General features: G+C 42.9%; 1 protein-coding gene across 2 annotated transcripts in view; it reads right to left on the bottom strand.

Annotated features, from left to right (window-relative positions):
• nipsnap1 (nipsnap homolog 1 (C. elegans)) overlaps window positions 1–21,467 on the bottom strand; it is a 45,366-nt gene that overhangs the window by 11,525 nt on the left and 12,374 nt on the right. For both annotated transcript variants that reach the window (XM_072248025.1, XM_072248026.1), the window contains exons 5-7: window positions 17,252–17,322; window positions 11,437–11,577; window positions 7,198–7,229 (exon numbers count right to left, since the gene is read on the bottom strand). In XM_072248025.1, coding sequence (XP_072104126.1) covers window positions 7,198–7,229; window positions 11,437–11,577; window positions 17,252–17,322 — 244 coding nt within the window. The remainder of the gene's footprint in view (window positions 1–7,197; window positions 7,230–11,436; window positions 11,578–17,251; window positions 17,323–21,467) is intronic.

Below are 21,467 nucleotides of genomic sequence, written 5' to 3' on the forward strand. Positions count from 1 at the left end.
GATCCTTTTTTAAAATCTCCTCCTCAACACCAGTTCCCGGCCTTCTCCCTGTAACCTTTAATGCTACGTCCAATCAAGAACCTATCAATCTCTGCCTTAAAAACACCCAATGACCTGGCCTCCACAGCTGCATGTGGCAACAAATTCCACAAATTCACCACCCTTTGGCTAAAGAAATTTCTCCGCATCTCTGTTTTGTAAGGGTGCCCCTCTATCCTGAGGCTGTGCCCTCTTGTCCTAGACTCTCCCACTATGGGAAACATCCGTTCCACATCTACTCTGTCTAGGTCTTTCAACATTTGAAAGGTTTCAATGAGGTCCCCCACTCATCCTTCTGAATTCCAGCAAGTACAGACCCAGAGCCATCAACTGTTCCTCGTATGATAACCCTTTCATTCCTGGAATCATCCTTGTGAAGCTGCTCTGGACCCTCACCAATGACAGCACATCTTTTCTAGGATGAGGGGCCCAAAACTGTTCACAATACTCAAGATGAGGCCTCACCAGTGCCTTATAAAGCCTCAGCACCACATCCTTGGTGCACAACAAAGCCACAAAAGAAAACATACGATGCATCATACATGATGTCTAAAAAAAACCACAATTATATTAATGCAATCATTACACAGGGTTCCAAAGTTTCGTAGATGCTGCCTGGCCTGCTGAGTTCCTCCAGCATTTTGTGTGTGTTGCTCAGACTTCAAACATCTGCAGATTTCCTCTTATTCCCAATGCTTCTCTTTAGTTGTGTTGATGTGATTTAAAGGCGATTTGTAAAGTGTACACTAATTGAAACTGGATCCCTAGTGAGATGACATTGCAAATATTGTCCAGAATTATGATGAGAGCAACTGGAGGAGCAGCAATTTATTGCTTTTATTTTTATTATTCTTACAGAATCAACATTGTGGGAAAAGGTAGTAATAGAATTCAAACTTGTGAGCCAAATTTAGTCTCTCTTGTTAGGGCAACCCTTTCATCCCAGGTACTAACATGGTGAATCTCCTTTGTTAGACTTTAGGAATCCGTTAGTCTTGCGAGACCATGGATCTGCGCCTGGAAAGTCTTCACTCTCCAGGGCGCAGGCCTGGGCAAGGTTGTATGGAAGATCAGCAGTTGTCCATGCTGCAAGTCTCCCCTATCCACGACACCAATGTCATCCAAGGGAAGGGCATTAGGACCCATACAGCTTGGCACCAGTGTCATCGCAGAGCAACGTCTGATTAAGTGCCTTGCTCAAGGACACAACACATGTTGCCTCGGCTAGGGCTCGAACTCACGACCTTCAGGTCGCTAGTCCAATGCCTTAACCACTTGTGCCCACTTTGTTGGACTATTGCCTCTTTATCTATACTTCATACATCGGGCAGTGCAGTGGCATCGCAGTTCGCGCAATGTTTTACAGTGCCAGTGATCAGGGTTCAATTCCCACTGCTGTCTGTAAGGAGTTTGTATGTTCTCCACGTGACCATATGGGTTTCCTCCAGGTGCTCCCACATAGCAAAGACATGCGAATCTGAGTTAGTAAGTTGTGGGTGCGCTATTCTGGAACTGGAAGCAAGACGACACGTCTGGCCTACCCCCAGCACAACCTCGGACTCTGTTGGTAGTTTACGCAAATGACACATTTCGCTGTAGGCTCTGATGTTTCGATATACATAATGCTACTCTCAATCTGAATGCTATTATATCTTGAAATAGGCATTTTATATTCCTGGGGTTGGCTAATCCAAAATGGTAAAATTGTAAGCTGTAGCGCAGGAAGTTTTATTCCCTTGGTTGCAAAATCTCCTCCTGCAACCCCGCCCATCACAGATTTTTGAAAATGTACGGCAGCAGATATAACCAGTTAGGCAATAATTCTGCGTTATCACTGATCTGTTTAATTTTGCAATCATTTATACTGCCATTAAAGTATTAGCAGAATGGTGTAGGTCCATGAGCAGAAAAGCTTGTATTTGAACACGACTTCTGTGAAATGTGACATGATTAGCAAGGTTTGGGATCATTTCAAGCACGTAGTAGACAGGAAATGGGAGGACAAAAAGCGAACAAAGTCAAATAGTTAAATCTAGAGGTATCAAAGGTTGGATGAGGGGGTTCAGCTGATCCATAGGCAGAATTGAAGTTAGCGAGTAAACTGGAATACTCTAAGCAGGAAGAGGGGAGGAGGTGGTTAGGGAACATAATCTGGACTCCAATATCAATCATCATTAGAACAGAGGTGAGGAGGAATTTCTATAGCAAAAGGGTAGTGCATCAGTAGAATCCATTGTCACAGATGGCTCTGGAGGCCAAGTCATTGGGTATATTTAAAGCAGAGGTTGGTGGGTTCTTGTTTAGTAAGGGCATCAAAGGTTCGAGGGAGAAAGCAAGAGAATGGGGTTGAGAAGGAAAATAAATCAATCACTGTCGAATGATGGAGCAGACTCGATGGACTGAATGGCCTAATTCTGTTCCTATGTTTTATGGTCATTGCCTCTCAATTTAATTCATATTGCTTTTCATCCTACTAAAGACCCTTTATGTTCTTTTCTCCTTCCCAATACTATCAGAGTCGGCTGCGGTCGGGTGCTTCCAATGCATCAGCAAGTTTGCAGCGCTTGGGGATTCATGGCAGGGAGAGTTTCTCCCTTCTACTGTCTGCGTGAGATGATGGGGCTATTGGGACTTGAGACTTTTTTTTTACTGTGCCCATGGTCTGCTCTTTATCAAATTACGGTATTGCTTTGCACTGTTGTAACTATATGTTATAATTATGTGGTTTTGTCAGTTTTGGTCCTGATTTGTCCTATGTTTCTGTGATATCTTTCTGCAGGAACACTGTATCATTTTTTAATACATGCATTTCTAAATGACAATAAACGAGGACTGAGTGTCCTCATAATCTAATCTAATCTCTGACATTTCGAACTTATTCACTTAATGAAACTTCTCCCAGTTCAATTGAAGATGAAGTGGAAACAGTAACTGCTCCTCTCCACAGATGCGATCTGACCTGCCAGCAATTCTAATATTTACTGTTTTTCCATTTTAGCTCTTCCATGTGCATGCGATTCAAGTATTCACTCACTGTTCCAGTCACATTTCTTGCCTTCTGTGGTGAACATACAAACTGTACCTGGTGATAGAATGCTGGTACCTCTCTCCAGCTTCATGAGAATTCTCCTGCTGAACTTCAACACTGAGAACCAGTAAATTTTCTGACCATGGAAGGCCATCATAATTAGGATAATTCTTCACTACTCTTGGTTGTTAACAGTACATCTCTGAATATCCATCAGCGATCAGAATCCTGGACTTTTTGTTGCGCCTTTGCTGAAGAGTTTATTTGGTGATTATCACAACGCTTGCTGTTGCTGGGAGCTTAATGCTAACCGCATTCCTAGATCGCAGCAGTGACAACTCCTCAATACGTAGTAAAACACAGTCGGCAGTCTGGAGATTATTTATTGAAATGCAGTGTAGAATTGGCCCCTCTGGATCTTTGAGGCGTGCTGCACAGCAACCACCTAAACACGGGACAATTACAATGATCAACTGACCCACTAAAAGGTAGGTCTTTGGACTGTGGGAGAAAACCTGAGCACCTGAAGGAAACCAATATGGTTACAGGGAGAATGTACAAACTCCTTATAGGCAGCGCTGGGAATTGAACCTGGGTCGCCTGTCCTGTAAAGCGTTGTGTTAACCACTACGCTACCATGCTGTCCCATTGAGATCATTGAAAGGCATCATGCATCATCAAAAAGCACCCAACAAGTATTATTTTGTATATTTAACCACTGCGAGAGCACATTTTACTCTTTGTTTGTGTGCAGCTTCTGACTTCCACATTGTTACTGCAGACACCCCACCCTGCAAAAACTCATTTCAGGAAGGTAGCACCATCAATTTGCAGGAGACTTCCGGAATTTCCAGGAGAGGTGGGATCTCTGCAATAGAGTAGCTCCTTAGCAGCTAGCCAGCTAGTTTAAATAACGTTAGCTATGCTAATGAATGAATGACACCTGTTAAACTCACCTCAACACGTCTTTTACAGTCTCAACCCACCATGGGCAATAGAAAAGTCACTGTTGCAAACAGCGCAGCGAGCAACAGTGTCATTATTTTTGACCCCTATTAGGCAAGGGTACACTTTAGGGTAGTCTGGGGTGACGTACTTGTTATATTTTCTCTTTTTGGAACACTCTGCCATGGTGCGCGCTCTCTCTCTCTCGCGCTCTTGCTTGCTTGCTCTTGCGCGCTTTTGCTTGCTTGCTCTTGCTACCTCTCTCGCTTGCTTTCTCTCCCTTGCTCTCAAAAAAATTGGTTTCCGTGATATTGTATATAATTTGCGAGCATCAGGGAGCCATTGACTCAGGGAGCCAATTACTTACAGCCATTGACTATTTCATATAGAAACAACAGGGAGAGCCAAGGTCAAAGTACATTTATTATCGAAGTATGTGTACTTTATACACCCTTGAGGTTCGTCTTCTTACAGGCAGCTACAGAACAAACCCAATAGAACCAACTAAAACAAAAGAAGACCGTCAAACACCCAATGTGCAGAGACAAAAAAACAATCAAACAATGAAAGTAAGCAAATAGCATTCAGAACTGAAGTTCACAAAAGTGAGTTCACACTGCGATAGTTGCAGGCCACAACCACAGTTCAGTGCAGAGATGAGCAAATCTTGCGGAGCAGCGATTTGAACCAGCTCGCGCCTCACTTCCTTTCCAATCTGGCCCGGCGCTTAAATCGTCCAGACCTTGCTCTCAGACCTGGACCATGTCGCTTTCACACGCTCTTGGCTGGTGCCCTGCCACCTCAATTCAGCCCGGACCCAACTCTTCCAATTCAGCTTGGCACTTAAATTGATCAAATATTGGGTCTTTCCTCGCTCTCAGCCCCGTGTCTGGGCCCCGCCGCCTCAACTCTGCATCGCCTCCCCTCGGTTCTGCCAAATCAAATTGTCTCCAAGTTCCCTCCAGGAATGGTCAAAGATTGGCTCATTCCCCTCTCTCCAGCCCAGACCCCACAGCCTTGATTCAGCCCGTACATACCAGACCGTAAATGTCCTGTGCCTTCGGGACTTCAGTTCCCACAGCAAAAATGCTAGGCCGTACAGGCGGTTCAAAAGCTCAACTCCGACAGGGGAGTTACAACCTATTGTCTGCCGTAACCGTTTAACAGAAAAAGTGTAATTAATGAAGTACTTAGTTGTTTTCTTTGTTTTATTTGCTACCAGCAAGCAGTCGTGAGTGCCATCTTAAACCAGAGCAGATCTACAGCCAGTCATCACAAGTTAAAACAATCTTTGTAGTACTTTCAAAAATGCTTTTACATTAAAAAAGCACTTGCTTCCTTTTAATTTCTCCAATATAGAATTAATTGGAAGTGCATTCCAAGGCTGAAAATCAAACAGGATTTTCCACTGCTCTCATCGCAAGCTTCTCCATGTCTTTGTTTAATGCACTTAATGAACCATGATTATTTTTGCTCCATTTATTCCAGTTCCAGTTCCGTTCTGCCTTGTCTCAGGCTAGTTAACTTGGTGACTTGGTTACCAATATCCCTTCCAAATTGACAAGAATATAACCTGGCAAAGACAACTCTGAAATTGGGAATTCAGATACATAATTTGTGATACTAGTCCACAGTGCCGTTAACCTACAGACTACTATGTTCCTTTTATATGTTGTAATATAAGTAGCTATTTTCCTATATACATTCAGTGGCCACTTTATCAGGTACCTCCTATGTCTAATAAAGTGGTCACTGAGTGCATGTTCACGGTCTTTTGCTACCGTAGCCCATCCATTTCAATGTTTAACATGTTATGTGTTCAGAGATGCTCTTCTGCACACCACTGTTGTAACGAGTGGTTATTTGAGTTAGTGTCATCTTCCTCTCAGCTTGAATGCGTCTGGCCATTCTCCTCTGACCTCTCTCATTAACAAGGTGCTTTCATTCATAGAACTGCTGCTCACTGGATGTGTCTTGTTCTTCGCACCATTCTCTATAAACTCCAGAGATTATGGTGCCACTGGAGTGTATGTTTCTGCTGTCATAGCCCATCCCCTTCAAGGTTTGAAGTGTTATGCATTCAGAGATGCTCTTCTGCACACCACTGTTGTAACGAGTGGTTATTTGAGTTACTGTCACTTTCCTGTCAGTTTAAATCACTCTGGTCATTCTCCTCCGACCTCTCATTAACAAGACATTTCGCCCCCCCCACAAAACTGCTGCTCACCTAATGTTTCTTTGTGTTTTTCACACCATCCTCTTTGAACTCAAGAGACTGATTTGTGTGTGAAAATCCCAGGAGATCAGCAATTTCTCAATACTCAAATCATCCTGTCTGGCACCAATAATTAATCCACAGTCAAAGTCACTGAGATCGCATTTCTTCCCCATTCTGATGTTTTGTCTAAACAGCTACTGAACTTCTTGACCAGGCCTGCATGCTTTTATGCATTGCGTTGCTGCCACATGATTAGCTGATTAGATATTTGCATTAACGAGTAGGTGTATCTAATAAAAGTGGCCATTGGGTGTACAGTGATGTCTGATGATGAGGATCAAAATAGCATCAGATATTGTCCTCACAGAAGAACTACTTACAAAGAATTGGGGGAACATTGAGGGCAATTGTACACTTAAATTAAAGGAGTGGGGTGAGTGCTTACTTCCTCTGTCATCAACAGCTCATAATGGTATAGGATTTCAAAGTTCTTTAGTCGTTCATTGCATTCCATAGCAGGGAATATAACTAGGATTACTCTAGGCCTATAATCTGTATAAGGCATTGAAGAATAAGAGGGCTGACATATCGATGGGACTAATACAAGGAATTTAGGAACTTCATGCACACGCACACATTATAGAAGATAACACAAAAATTTTCAAATGTTTTCCTTCTCCATTTTAAAATGCTTTTAGAGCATTTTATAGAGTTAATTTTTAAAAAGTGTGGGCATTGTAAACTCTTAAACGATAAAAAAATTTTAAAAAATGAAATTGGGCAACACCAAGTACAACTTTCTAATGTCACCCAATGTAATAATACTCCTGAATTATCCTAGGTGTTTTTTAGAGCCAATATTCATGATGAAATTAGATCTGTTAAATTTGACACATATCTCGAGTCGCTCAGCTCAATACCAAACAACAACAGAACACATTTAGTAGGCCTATAAAAACTTACTTACCAGTTGTTACCCCATTCAATCATGGTCCCTGGCTAGAATGAAAGGAATGTATTAGATATTATTATGGCTAAACAAACATCACTGCAATAAAATAACTGTAACATAAATTACTTCTCAAAAAGTTTAGACGTGATGCCACACAGTAAAGGGAGGATGATGGTCATATAATACTCAGCTAAAAGGATTGAGATGAGGAGCTCCCTCTTAACCAGTATAGACTAGAATAGAGGCAGAATTTTAAAATATGCTAATCGAAATAAATTGAGGGGAATAGTTAATAACAAACACAAGAAGCCTTTAGTGAAGACACAAAAAAAGTGCCGGTGCTGAAAACGAACTTCTGAAGGAACTCAGGAGTCAAGCAACAGCACTTTTTTAATGAACTTAACTCTTAATCTTCTCATTGTTACCTTCAGGAAAGAGGTACAGAAGTCTGAAGGCACACACACAGTGATTCAGGAACAGCTTCCTCTTCTCTGCCATCCGATTTCTGAATGGACACTACTTCAATAGTTTTTTTATTTCTGTTTTATTCCTACTTATTTAATTATTTGATGTACACATATACATATATACACACTTACTGTCATTCAGTTTATCTTCTCTATATTATCATGGAAAGCCAGGACTGGATGCAGAAAAATTGATCAAAGAAACAGGATGTCAATAAAGGGAATTGAAAGGGAAGGTGTAGGAAATTATTTCCACCTGTGGATGAGACAAGAACTAGAGGCCAAAGCGAGAGAACACACTCCAGTGAATTCAAGGAGATGTTCAGGACATACTTCTTGACCCATAGTGGTCGGAGTGTTGAATTTTCTACCACAGGGATACCTGTGATGAAAGGCAGAAACGTATCTAAGGGGATCCTGGATAAGAAATAGAAGGATTTCCACTGATGGGAGGAGCAGAGATCCAAAGACTCAAAACCCCACTTTCAGTGAAAGGATTTCACCTCACCAGGCCTTAAATGGGTGACGTCAGATTCTAAATTTCACCAAATGAGGAAATAACCTCCTCTAAATTCTACCAAATACAAGTCCAGCTGCCCAATTTTTCCTCACAAGACAATCAGCCCATTCCAATGCTTTTTTCTAATTAAAACCCTGAACCTCTTCCAACACATTCCATAAATATTTATATTATACCATTATTAAGCACAGTACTTGATGTGGTTTCTACTGTGTAAAGTACAACTCCCTACCTATGTATTTAATTTCCTAAAAATAAACAATAACATTCTGTCAGCTTTCCTAATTACCTGCAGTACATGCAAACCAGATTTCGGAAAATCACACACTAGAACATCCAGGTTCTCTTAAACCTCAGAGCTCTGTAGTCTGTCCCAGATTGGATTCATTCCTTCATTATGTGCTGGGTCGTATAGCGTAGGCGATCATTGGCTTTTCAAGACTGTGATTATTCTTGGGAATTTTTCTCTGCAGAAATGGTTTGCCATTGCCTTCTTCTGGGCAGTGTCTGTACAAGACGGGGTGACCCCAGCCATTATCAATACTCGTCAGAGATTGTCTGCCTGACGTCAGTGGTCTCCTAACCAGAACTTGTGACCTGCACCAGATGCTCATACGACCATCCACCACCTGCTCCCATGGCTTCACATGACCCCAATCAGGGGGGTTAAGTAGGTGCTACACCTTGCCCAAGGGTGACTACAGGCCAGAAGAGGGAAGGAGTGTCCTATACCTCTTTTGGTAGAGACACATCTCCCCACTGCGACCAAACCATTTGAATTATGAGCTTTCTTTTTTTTCCAAAATTTTCTTGCCAAAATAGAGAATTTTACATTTTCCCACATTATATTGCATTTGCCAGAGCTTTATCCACTCACTTAACCACCTATATCAGATGATAGCCTCCCTATGTTCTCTCCCCAAATTACTTTCTAATGTGTACTTGTGCCAACAAATGTAACAACCAAACCTTGGCACCTTCATCCAAGCCTTTATACAAGCTGTATGAAACCGAGGTTCTAGTACTGATGTTTGCAACACACTCCTTAATATATCTTGCTGGCTAGAGAAATATTGATTTTTGCCCACTCTCTAGTTCCTGTCTCCTATCCATGCCTTTAAGCTGACACGAGGGACTGCAGATGCTGAAACCCAGAGGAACAAACAATCTGCTGGAAGAACTCATTCGGGCGAACACCTGTGGGAGGAAAGAAATTGCTGGTGCATCAGGCTTAAGTATGGAGAAAGGAGACGACTAGTAAGCAGTAAGAGACTGGGAGTTGAGCAGCAACCAGCGGTGAGCCAAGGTGCTGGTGAAGGGGAAGGGGGGAAGATGGATGACGAGCAGATTAGTCTAGGTTGGGGTTGGGGAAGGAGGAATTTGGGTCAGACAAAAAAAAAGGCAGATGGAGCCAGGTGGGGGGAAGGGGAGAAAGAAGGGTGGGGAAAGTGTTTATGTTACCCCCTACACCGTAGTTACAGTGATTTGACTGAACGTCAAAGGTAGCAGGTTAGCCTTTTTCTCACTGGACGTGGTTATTCTGCTTCACTTTTGAAGGATTGCAAGTGGAATTCAACACTGTGCAATTTTCAATGAACTTGCCCAATTCTGACCTACACTAGAAGAAAGGTCATTGCTGTGGACACTGAAGGCCCAGAACATCACTGGTAAGAATTCCAGTTCTGAGGTGTTCAGCATTCAACGACGACAAATATCTTCATCTGAGGTGAACTACTGAGGGATCTTCCTCACTCATTTTATTTTAACAGCGAGTTCTTGATCCAAGTTATGGCCGAATGTCCATTGATGTCATTCCTGCTTCAGCTCTGGAATTACGTCGTTTGATCCAAACTGTGCACTGCTAAGCACGTAATCGGTGAATTAAATGCCATTTGGCAGCACTGCTGACAACTCCTTCCAGCCCCTTGCTGGCAATTGAGGGCAGATTTATTCGGTGGTAACGAGACAGCTTGGATTTGTCCTGCTTTTTGCCTACAAGACACACTAAGACAATTTTTGAAGTTGTCACATATGTGCCAGTTTTTTTTTTGGGTACTGGAAATGCCTGCCCAATTCTGGACCGCCCAACTCTGAAAACACCACAGAGTCTGATCCCTCCGCCTGTACTATTTCCGTCAACCATTTTTTGAAGAATGGGTGAACTAAATTCAGCTAAAGAGTGGCTTCTGTAAAAATGGAGACTTTAGAAGAAAACAGCAAATGGCATTCAGCATCTCACAGTCCAGGTTAAAAACACATTTATTTTTCCCATTCTAGTCGCCTGAGCCAAGTATAAGATGGAAATTATTAGTCTGCAGATATTTAATGAGTTTTTGGTTGAGTATGCATCAAAAGAAAGATTTTATTTATTTATTTATTGAGATCCCTTCTGGCCCTTTGAGTCACACCACCCAGCAATCCCCAATTTAATCCTAGCCTAATTGTCCCATGATAGTCATAGTCATAGTCATAGTCATACTTTATTGATCCTGGGGGAAATTGGTTTCTTCGTTACAGTTGCACCATGGTTCTATTACTATTTATTATTTATGGTGCAACTACAACGAAAACCAATTTCCCCCAGGACCAATAAAGTATGACTATGACTATGACTATCATGGGACAATTTACAACCAATTATCCTACCTTTCCTTTGTATCACAAAGTGTTTCCTGCCGGATCTGCTCCAAAGCTGATTATGATACATAATTTGACAAATTATTATTTCCCAAAATTATTTTCTTCTTATTGTTATTAAGATTTCCTTAAGGAAATATGTTTTTGTTTTCATTTATTGAACCTCAGAATTTGTACTATCAATTAGGAATCCAAGGAAGCTTATTCCCATGAGGCAGAGGAGGGAAAGGAATGAGCTACCCCGGTCACCCTCATAGAAAAGAAAATCAGAAAGGTAACAAATATACACCCATGCAGAAGCTATACCCGAGGACACATAAAAAGGTGCTGCGTTACATTGTATCCACTGTAAAATATCAGCATAGTTGCAACAGACTGATCTCTTGTTTTTAAGACACAGTTCCTTCTGTCCAACTGATATGCTTACTTACAGATTGGGCATTTATTTATTCCCATCACAAGAAACTGCTTGTTAGAAACTCCAAGGAAATTCAAAGAACATTACCACCCAGAGGAAGCCATTCAGTCCTTTAGATTTGTGCCAGTTGCCTGAACTAGCTAACTACTTTGGAAACTCCGGAGCATCACTATAAGAAGTTGGACACAAAGTTATCCACTACAGCAACCTACCTTTAAGTAGTATGTCCTTAGCTCATAAATATTTGGTCCTGGCCTTGGGAGTGGTTCATTCCAGAAACTGAATTCCAAGAGTATTTGATTTTTACGAGACAGCAACATCTTGCTTCTTTCCTTGCGGAATTCCAGGTATTCCTGAAAGTATGGAAATAAAGTGTATAGACAGCCAAGATCCTACTGAATGTTCCAGAAGGCACAATGTGGCCCACCTCTTGCTTCAAATTCATATTGTCTTTCAAAACAGCATAGGATTCAAAACTATTGTTCAAAGGAGTCAAAACCCGATGCCTAAATCTAGTTATTTATTTATTTACTGAGATACAGTTCAGAATAGGCCCTTCAGCCCATCAAGCCATGCAGCCCGAATTAATCTGAGCCTGACCACACAACAATTTACAATGACCAATTACAATGACCTAGCAACCGGTACGTCTTTGGACCGTGGGAGGAAACCAGAGCACCCGGAGGAAACCCACACAGTCACGAGGAGAATGGACAAGCTCCTTACAGGCGGTGACAGGAATTGAACCCTGGTCGTCTATACCGTAAAGCTTTGTGCTAACCACTATGTTACTGTGCCGCCTCTAAGAGTGGCGATGCTGGGGATTGAACCTGGGGCCACATACATGCAAAGGATGCGCTCCACCACTGAGCTACATTATACTGGGAAAAAGTTTCGAAGTTTCCATAGCATTGACTGTTATAGCAGTCTTTTTTGAAAAAAACAAATTGCAGTTATCTACTCGTTGACAAGTTGAATGGAGGACACAAAGAGCAGGCAAATGAAGATCGAATGGTTCACTGAATAGGCAAGAAGTTTGCAGTGAGCATATACATTAATTTTAGAAAATGTAAGATTACAAAACCAAATTATTATTCACTGTGACTAATAAATATTGTAGTACAAAGGGATCTGGAGGGGTCATAGTACACTAAAAAAAAATAATTAACCTATACCTACAGCAAGGAACTAAGAAGGTAAATAGAATGTTGCCAGGGGCTTGGAGCACAAAAGAGGGCTCATTTTGATGCAGCATTAAAGGAGGCTATACCTGGAGTACTGTAACCTGTTTTGCCCTTCATATTTCAGGGATGATGTTCTTGCACTGGATGTAGTGCAGAGAAAAGACACAAGGATGATTCAATGGACAATAGACAATAGGTGCAGGAGTAGGCCATTCAGCCCTTCGAGCCAGCACCACCATTCAGTGATCATGGCTGATCATCCACAATCAGTACCCTTTTCCTGCCTTCTCCCCATATCCCTTCACTCCGCTATCTTTAAGAGCTCTATCTAACTCTTTTTTGAAAGAATCCAGAGAATTGGCCTCCACTGCCTTCTGAGGCAGAGCATTCCACAGAACCACAACACTCTGTGTGAAAAAGTTTTTCCTCAACTCCGTTCTAAATTGTCTACCCCTAATTCTTAAACTGTGGCCTCTGGTTCTGGACTCCCCCAACATCAGGAACATGTTTCCTCCCTCTAGTGAGTCCAATCCCTTAATAATCTTATATGTTTCAATCAGATCCCCGCTCATCCTTCTAAATTCCAGTGTATACAACCCCAGTCGCTCCTGGGATGAAGGCCTTTGGTGTATGGAGAAAGATCGAATAAGTTGGGCCTGTATTCATCGGAGTTTATAAGGATGACAGATGATCTTACTGAAACGTGTAAGGTCTTGAGGGGGATTGACATGATGAATGCTGACAGGATGTTTTCCCTGCTGGGGTACTCTAGAAACAGGGTACATAATTCAAAGAAAAAGGAGTCACCCATACATGACAGGAGTGAGGAGGAATTTCTTCTCTCAGGTTATAAGACCATTAGACCATAAGATACAGGAGCAGAATTAGGTCATTTGGCCCATCGAGTCTGCACCGCCATTTCATCATGGCTGATCCAATTTTCCTCTCAGCTCCAATCTCCTGCCTTCTCCCCATAACCCTTCACACACTGTCCAATCAATATCTTTCAATCTCTGCCTTAAATATAAAGACATGGCCTCCACAGCTACCTGTGGCTATGAATTCAACAGATTCAGCACTCACTGGCTAAAGAAATTCCTCCTCATCTCCATTCTAAAAGGACACCCCTCTATTGTGAGGCTGTGTTCTCTGGTCTTAGATTCTCCCACCATAGGAAACGTCCTTTCCACATTCACCCTATCAAAGCCTTTAACCATTCCATAGTTTTCAATGAGGTCATCCCCTCATTCTTCTGAGTTCTAGTGAATACAGGCCCAGAGCCATCAAACGCTCTTCATATGACAAACTATTCAATCCTGGAATCATTTTTGTGAACATCTTTTGAACCTTCTCCAGTTTCAGCACATCCCTTCTAAGATAAGGGGCCAAAGTTACTCGCAATACTCCAACAATGCTTTATAAAAGGAAACCATGCTGACCACAGCCTATTTTATCATGTGCCTCCAAGTACCCTAAGAACTCATCCTTAATAATCAACTCCAACATCTTCCCAACCACTGAGGTCATACTAGCTGACCTACAGTTTCCTTTCTTCTGCCTTCCTCCCTTCTTGAAGAGTGGAGTGACATTTCCAATTTTCCAGTCTTCCAGACCCATTCCGGAATCCAGTGATTCTTGAAAGATCATTTCTAATGCTTCCACAATCTCTTCAGCCACCTCTTTCAGAACTCTCAGGTGTACACCATGTGGTCCCAGTAATTTAACTGCTTTCAGAACTTTCAATTTCCCAAGAACCTTCTCTCTAGTTACGGTAACTTCACACACTTCATGACCCCTTATACCTGGAACTTCCACCATACTGCTAGTGTCCTCCACCATGAAGGCTGATGCAAAATACTTATTCAGTTCGTCCGCCATTTCGTTGTCCCCCATTACTTCCTCTCTAACATCGTTTTCTGGCAGCTTGATATCCATTCTTGCTTCTCTTTTACACTTATGTATCTGAGGAAAGTTTTGGCATCCTCTTTAATATCATTGGCTAGCTTACTTTCATATTCCATCTTTACCTTCTTCATGACATTTTTAGTTGCTTCTGTTGGTTTTTAAAAGCTTCCCAATCCTCTAACTTCCCACTGATTTTTGCTCTATTATATGCCCCCTCTACAGCTTTTATGTTGGCTTTGACTTCTTTCGTTAGCCACAGTTGTATCATCTTGCGTTTAGAATACTTCTTCCTCTTGGGGATGTATATATTCTGTGCCTTCCAAATTGCTTCCAGAACTTCTAGTCATTGCTGCTCTGCTGTCATTCCAGCCAGTGTCCTTTTCCAAATCAATTCTGGTCGACTTCCCTCTCATGCCTCTGTAATTCCCTTTACTCCACTGTAATACTGATACATCTGACATTAGCTTCTCTTTCTTGAATTTCAGGGTGAATTTGATCACATTATGATCACTTACCCCTCAGGGTCCTTTACCTTCAGGTCTCGAATCAATTCTGGTTCATTGCACAACAACCAATCTAGAATAGCTGATCCTCAAGTGGGCCCAACCACGAGTTGCTCCAAAAAGCCATCTCGTTGGCAGGCTAGAGACTCCCCCTCCTGGAATCCAGATCCAGCCTGGCTTTCCCAATCTACCCGTATATTGAAGTCCCCAGTGACTATTGTAACATTGTCCTTTTGGCATGCATTTTCTATCTCCCATTGTAATTTGTAGGCCACATTCTTACTACTGTTTGGGAGTTTACATACAACTCCCATCAGGGCCTTTTAACTCTTGTAGTTCCTTAGCTGTATTCACAATGATTCAACACCTCTGACCCTATGTCACTTCTTTGTATTGATTTAATTTCATTTCTTACCAACAGAGCAACGCCGTCCCCTCTGCCTTCCTGCCTGTCCTTTCGATGCCATGTGTACCCTTGGACATTAAACTTTCAGCTGTCATCTTCTTTCAGCTATGATTCAGCGATGCCTACATCATACCGGCCAATCTGCAACTGTGCTGCAAGTTCATCTACCTTATTCTGCATACAGCACGCATTCAAATACAACACCTTCAGTTCTGTATTTACCCTTTTCAATTTTGTCCACCTTTTACATTGCAGCTCATCCTGTTAAGTGAAATTTTTCCCTCTCCTCACTACACATTGCCTGTTTGTAAACCAGCTACCTCGTCTTCAGCATTATTATTTGCCTTTCCTATGATACTTCTTGCATTTAAATAAATGCAGCTCAGGACACTAGTCACACCATGCTCAATTTTTTGATTCCTAACTTTGTCTGAGGTCTACCTCCACAATTTCTCCATTAACTGTTCTGACACTCTGCTTCCCATCCCCCTGCAACTCTAGTTTAAATGTCACCGTGCAGAATTAACAAACCTTCCTTCTAGGATCTTAGTCCTCCTCCAGTTCAGGTGCAAACCGTCCCTTCTATACAGGGTGCACCTTCCCTGGATGAGAGCCCATTGATCCAGAAATCTTATGGCTTCCCTCCTACATCAACTCCTAAGCCATGTATGTAACTATATAATCTTCCTAGTTATGGCCTCACTAGCACTTGGCACAGGTATTAATCCTGAGGTCACAACCCTGGAGGTCCTGCCCTTTAACTTAGCACCTAACTCCCTGAACACCCTATGCAGAACCTCGTCACTTGTCCTACATGGACCACAACTTCTGGCTGTTCATCCTCTCACTTTAGAATGCTGAGGACTCAATTGCCCACAAACATCCTGTCTGTTCTCTTAACTAACGAATTCCCTATCACCACAGTGTGGGATCTTCTCCCCCCTTCCCTTCTGAGTCACAGAGGCAGACTCAGTGCCAGAGACTCGCCCACTGTGACATTCCACTCTTAGGTTACCACCCACCCACCTCCCGACAGAAAACAAAGTAATATACCGTTGTTGAGGGGAATGGCCACAGGAGTACTCTGCACTGGCTCCTTAATCTCTTTCCCCTTCCTGACGGTCACCCAGTTTCCTGCATCCTGCACCTTGGGTGTAACTACCTCTCTATATGTCCTATCTATCGTCCCCTCAGCCTCCCGAACGATCCGTTGTTCATCCAATTCCAGCTCTAACTCCTTAAGGTGGTTTATTAGAAGCTGCATCTGGATGTAGTTCTTGCAGCTGTAGTGGTCAGGGGCACTGGAGGACAGTGCTTGCCTTCCCACATCCCACATCCCACAAGAGGAGCATTCTAACATCCTGCCTGACACCTCTACTGTTCTAGCTGAGCAGACACAAAGAGAACGAAAAATCTTGAGCTTTTCTTTCCTTTGCTTTCTCTGACTGAAGTCTTCCTTCACTGAAGCCTGGAAGAGCTAAAGCCTCAAGGTCACCACTCTATGTCCATTCCAACGACGGCCGCTGTGCTTGCCCCTGCCTTCCTTTAATTTGCTCTTGCGAATCAATCCCAAACGCATAATCCCAAAATTATGGTGAACTTTTAGTATTCTCTGTCTCAGGGAACATTAGTAGCAGAGCCATTGACCACATTCAAGTTGGAGACCGACAGGCATTTAAAGAACATGGGATATTCGGTGATAAAAAATAAAGGGGTGTTGAGATCAAGATCCAGTCTGATCTTATATAATTGTGCCCCAGGCTAGAGGGCTCAATTGACTTGCCCCAAAACCCAAACGGTTACATGTTAGAAATGTGGCTACAAACTGAGTTCACAGGTGGCAGAAGATTCCCGCAGCCTTTCAGCAGTCACAAACTCCACCCCAATAGTCTCGCAAACACTCATCCTTACGCACACAGGTAGGGCGTTCATAATCTGGAGAGAACCTCCGCTTATTAGAAGGGCATAAGTATTTGCACAGCTTGCTAAATTTCATCATTTGTGTTTAAAGATTGTTTTCATTTATTACCTTGTTTTGTTTTAGCTTCTCCATTGCATCTGTCATAGCAGGATAACCACCAGAAAACCTCCATAAATGCACTGTCCAAAATAAAAGGATGACAAAAATTGTAGACTAAACAAAAATGCCGATTCTGCAAGCAAGACAATGTCTGTACATTTTCACCAGTGCGTTTTATGCCTCAGGCATTTTCGTCTCATGGTAATAATGAAAACTTATTCACTGTACTGCAGCCACAAAACGACAAATTGCAGATATTAGTGATAACAGCCTGATTCTGATTCTGCGTGATCACCTTGGGAGGCTCAAGCAATTCTTATGGGGAGGTGGTAGTCTGGAGTTCACTGTTCATTAACGTTAAACACAGGAAGTTAAGGGCTCCCTGTGTGTCTGATTCCACTGAAGTTAATGGAGCCGAACATGTGGAGATGAATATTTACAAAGTCTGTAACTCTAACAACCAAAATTCTAAAAGGCCTATTGAGACGAAGATAAGAAAGTCTATTTATATACATTTAAAAACAGAGAGCATTCTGCATGTAAACATATTTCTTTTAAATTAGGAAGCCAAAAAGAACAGGAGAGCTATGTGCCAGTAAGCACAGTACTTTTTCCGGAGTTCAGAATGCAGAATTTTGCAACTGGGAGATTTTTGGTGCAGATGAGGAAGGGATGCTTTACCAAACCAGGAGCAGCCTAACAGGACACAGGGAGGTCCAAGAGCCAAGGTCCAAAAGGATTGGTTTAAAATATATTTTAAACAAGATACCAATTATTTTCTGAAGGAGGCAACAGAATATTTTGTAAGATTGACTCATAATTCAAGATTCAAGATCGTTTAATGTCACTTCCCGTACACAAGTGTAAGGAGACGCAAATAATTGTGATACCAGATCCAATGCTACACAAAAAATACTCAAAAGAACACAATAATAATAATAAATCACACAATGAATATAAATACTTATACACATAGATTGATTGTATGTCAATAAAGTGATGGTACACTGTACATAAGGTGACGGATGGGGAATAATAAAGCAGTGGGTGGAGGTGTTGATCAATCTTACTACTTGGGGAAACTAACTGTTCTTGAGTCTGCCGGTCCTGGTGTGGATGTTACTTGATTGTAACTGGACAAACGCGCACCAAGTCCTTCACGGCGGGATTCGACACCAAACACGTTGCAGCCACCACCTGTTGCTTGGTCCAAACTGTCGGAGTCGGGCGTACTCGTCGAAGTGGGTGAAGAGGCTGTACATCGGTCGCTGTGATGTGCGTCGACCCTATCCTCCACATCGCAGGTTTCAATGCTGCCTTGAGTTGCCGTGGTGGCTGATGAGCCCCCCCCACCCCCCCAGATCTGCTCACACAACTCAAAGTACAGTAGAACTACTCTACCGTGTCCACTTTTTCATCCCGCGTCCACTGCCTGCCTGTATTTGCGGCGAATTGCCTTAAGTTTGGTTACAATAATTGTCTTGATTACATCGTCCAGTTTGTGCGGGTAGTCCTTACCCAGAGATTCCGACCGCTCTGCCGCAATGTACTGTTCTTTATAGCGGTCGAGGATATTGTTGTATTTGGTATGGCACGACTCCCAGTCCATGTCCTCCACTGCTTTCCTGTCTTTGCAGTCACTTGTAACACGCAGAAGCAGCTCAACTTCATCATTTGTCCAAACGAAGAAGTCCGGTCTGCTTTTTCCAGCGGAGGTTTTCTTTGTATTCCTCAAAGACATTGTTGAAAACTTTCTTTTGCTGTTGTTGTAGGTACTCTAGTTTTTGACCAAAGGAAACAACAGAAATTCAAGGCGGAAACGGAAATAGTATACCGTCACTTGTTTTCTGTAGATGTGTCCTGTGCATGCCCAGTAGGAGGAGATTCACCCAAAAACCCATTTTAATGTGGACAGAGGTATTTTCAAAAACGCCTGGTGTGGACGCCTATCATTTTTACGTGAAACCGGCGTTTTCAAAATTATCCAGTCTAGTGTGGACGTAGCCTTAGTCTCCTACCTGATGGGAGTGGGACAAACAGTCGGTGAGATCCTCCATGATGTTACTGACTCTTTCCCAGCACCTTTCTGTATATTTATCCTTGACGGTGGGTAGGCTGATGCTAATGATGTGTTAAGCAGTCTTAACTGCCCATTGGAGAGCCTTCCTGTCTTCCGCAGCAAACTTTTCGTACCAAGCGGTGATGCAGCTGGTTAGGATGCTCCTTACTGTGCATCTGTAGAATGACATGAGTGTGGATGTGCGAAGACCAGCTCTCTTCAGCCTCCTCAGAAAGTAGAGGCATTGGTGAGCTTTCTTGACTGTGAAGAATGTGTTCTGGAACCGTGAGATGTGTGTGATGTGCACTCCCAGGAGTCTGAAACTGCTTGCAGTTTCCACATCTGTGCCACCAATGTAAAAGGGGTGTGGGAGTGCTGAGTTCTCCTGAAGACGATAACCATCTCCTTTGTCTTGTTGACATTGAGGACCAGGTTATTTGCTTGGCACCAGGCCTCGAGCTCTTCCACATCCTCTCTGTAGGCCATCTCATCATTGTTGATGATGAGCCCCACCACTGTCAAGTTATCAGCCAACTGGATGATGTGATTGCTCGGGTGACTGGCCGTGCAGTCGTGTGTGAGTAGAGTGTACAGCAAAGGGCTCAGCAAACAGCCAAGCAGGACACAGAAAACCTACAGCACAATACAGGTCCTTCGGCCCACAATGCTGAGCCGAACATGTACTTACTGTACTTAAAAATTACTTAAGGTTACCCATAGCCCTCTAGTTTTCTAAGCTCCACGTACCTATCCAGGAGTCTCTTAAAAGACCCTATCGTATCCGCCTCCACCACCGTTGCCGGCAGCCGATTCCATGCACTCACCACTCTCTGCGTACAAAACTTACCCTTGACATCTCCTCTCTACCTACTTCCAAGCACCTCTCATGTTAGCCATTTCAGCCCTGGGAAAAAGCCTCTGACTATCCACACGATCAATGCCTCTCATCATCTTATACACCTCCATCAGGTCACCTCTCATCCTCTACCGTTCCAAGGAGAAAAGGCCGAGTTCACTCAACCTATTCTCATAAGGCATGCTCCCCAATCCAGGCAACATCCTTGTAAATCTCCTCTGCACCCTTTCTATAGTTTCCACATCCTTCCTGTAGTAGTGAGGTGACCAGAACTGAGCACAGTACTCCAAGTGGGGCCTGACCAGAGTCCTAAATAGCTGTAACATTACCTCTCAGCTCTTAATCTCAATCCCATGGTGTTGAGGGCCAATGGACCGTATGCCTTCTTAACCGCAGAGTCAACCTGTGCAGTAGCTTTGAGTGTCCTATGGACTTAGACCTCAAGATCCCTCTGATCCTCCACACTGCCAAGAGTCTTACCATTAATACTATATTCTGCCCTCATATTTGACCTATCAAAATGAACCACTTCACACTTATCTGGGTTGAATTCCATCTGCCACTTCTCAGCCCAGTTCTACACCCTATCAATGTCTCCTTCCGCTGTAACCTCTGACAGCCCTCCACACAATCCACAACACCCCCAACCTTTGTGCCATCAGCAAATTTACTAACCCATCCCTTCACTTCCTCATCCAGGTCATTTATAAAAATCACGAAGAGAAGGGATCCCAGAACAGATCCTTGAGGCATACCACTGGTCACGGACCTCCATGCAGAACATGACCCGTCTACAACCACTCTTTGCCTTCTGTGAGCAAGCCAGTTCTGCATCCACAAAGCAATGTCCCCTTGGATCCCATGCCTTCTTACTTTCTCAATAAGACTGGCATGGGGTACCTTATCAAATACCTTGCTGAAATCCATATACACTACATCTACCGCTCTACCTTCATCGATGTGTTTAGTCACATCCTCAAAAAATTCAATCAGACTCATAAGGCATGACCTGCTATTCCTAATCATATTATGCCTCTACAAATGTTCATAAATCCTGCCTCTCAGGATCTTCTCCATCAACTTACCAACCATTGAAGTAAGACTCACTAGTCTATAATTTCCTGGGCTATCTCTACTCCCTTTGTTGAGTAAGAGAACAACACTTGCAACCCTCCAGTCCTCCGGAACCTCTCCAGTCTCCATAGATGATGCAAAGATCATTGCCAGAGGCTCAGCAATTTCCTCCCTCACCTCCCACAGTAGCCTGGGGTATATCTCATCTGGTCCCGGAGACTTATCCAACTTGATGC

Source organism: Mobula birostris, chromosome 31, assembly GCF_030028105.1.
Source record: "Mobula birostris isolate sMobBir1 chromosome 31, sMobBir1.hap1, whole genome shotgun sequence".
In the NCBI taxonomy this organism is placed as follows: domain Eukaryota; kingdom Metazoa; phylum Chordata; class Chondrichthyes; order Myliobatiformes; family Myliobatidae; genus Mobula; species Mobula birostris.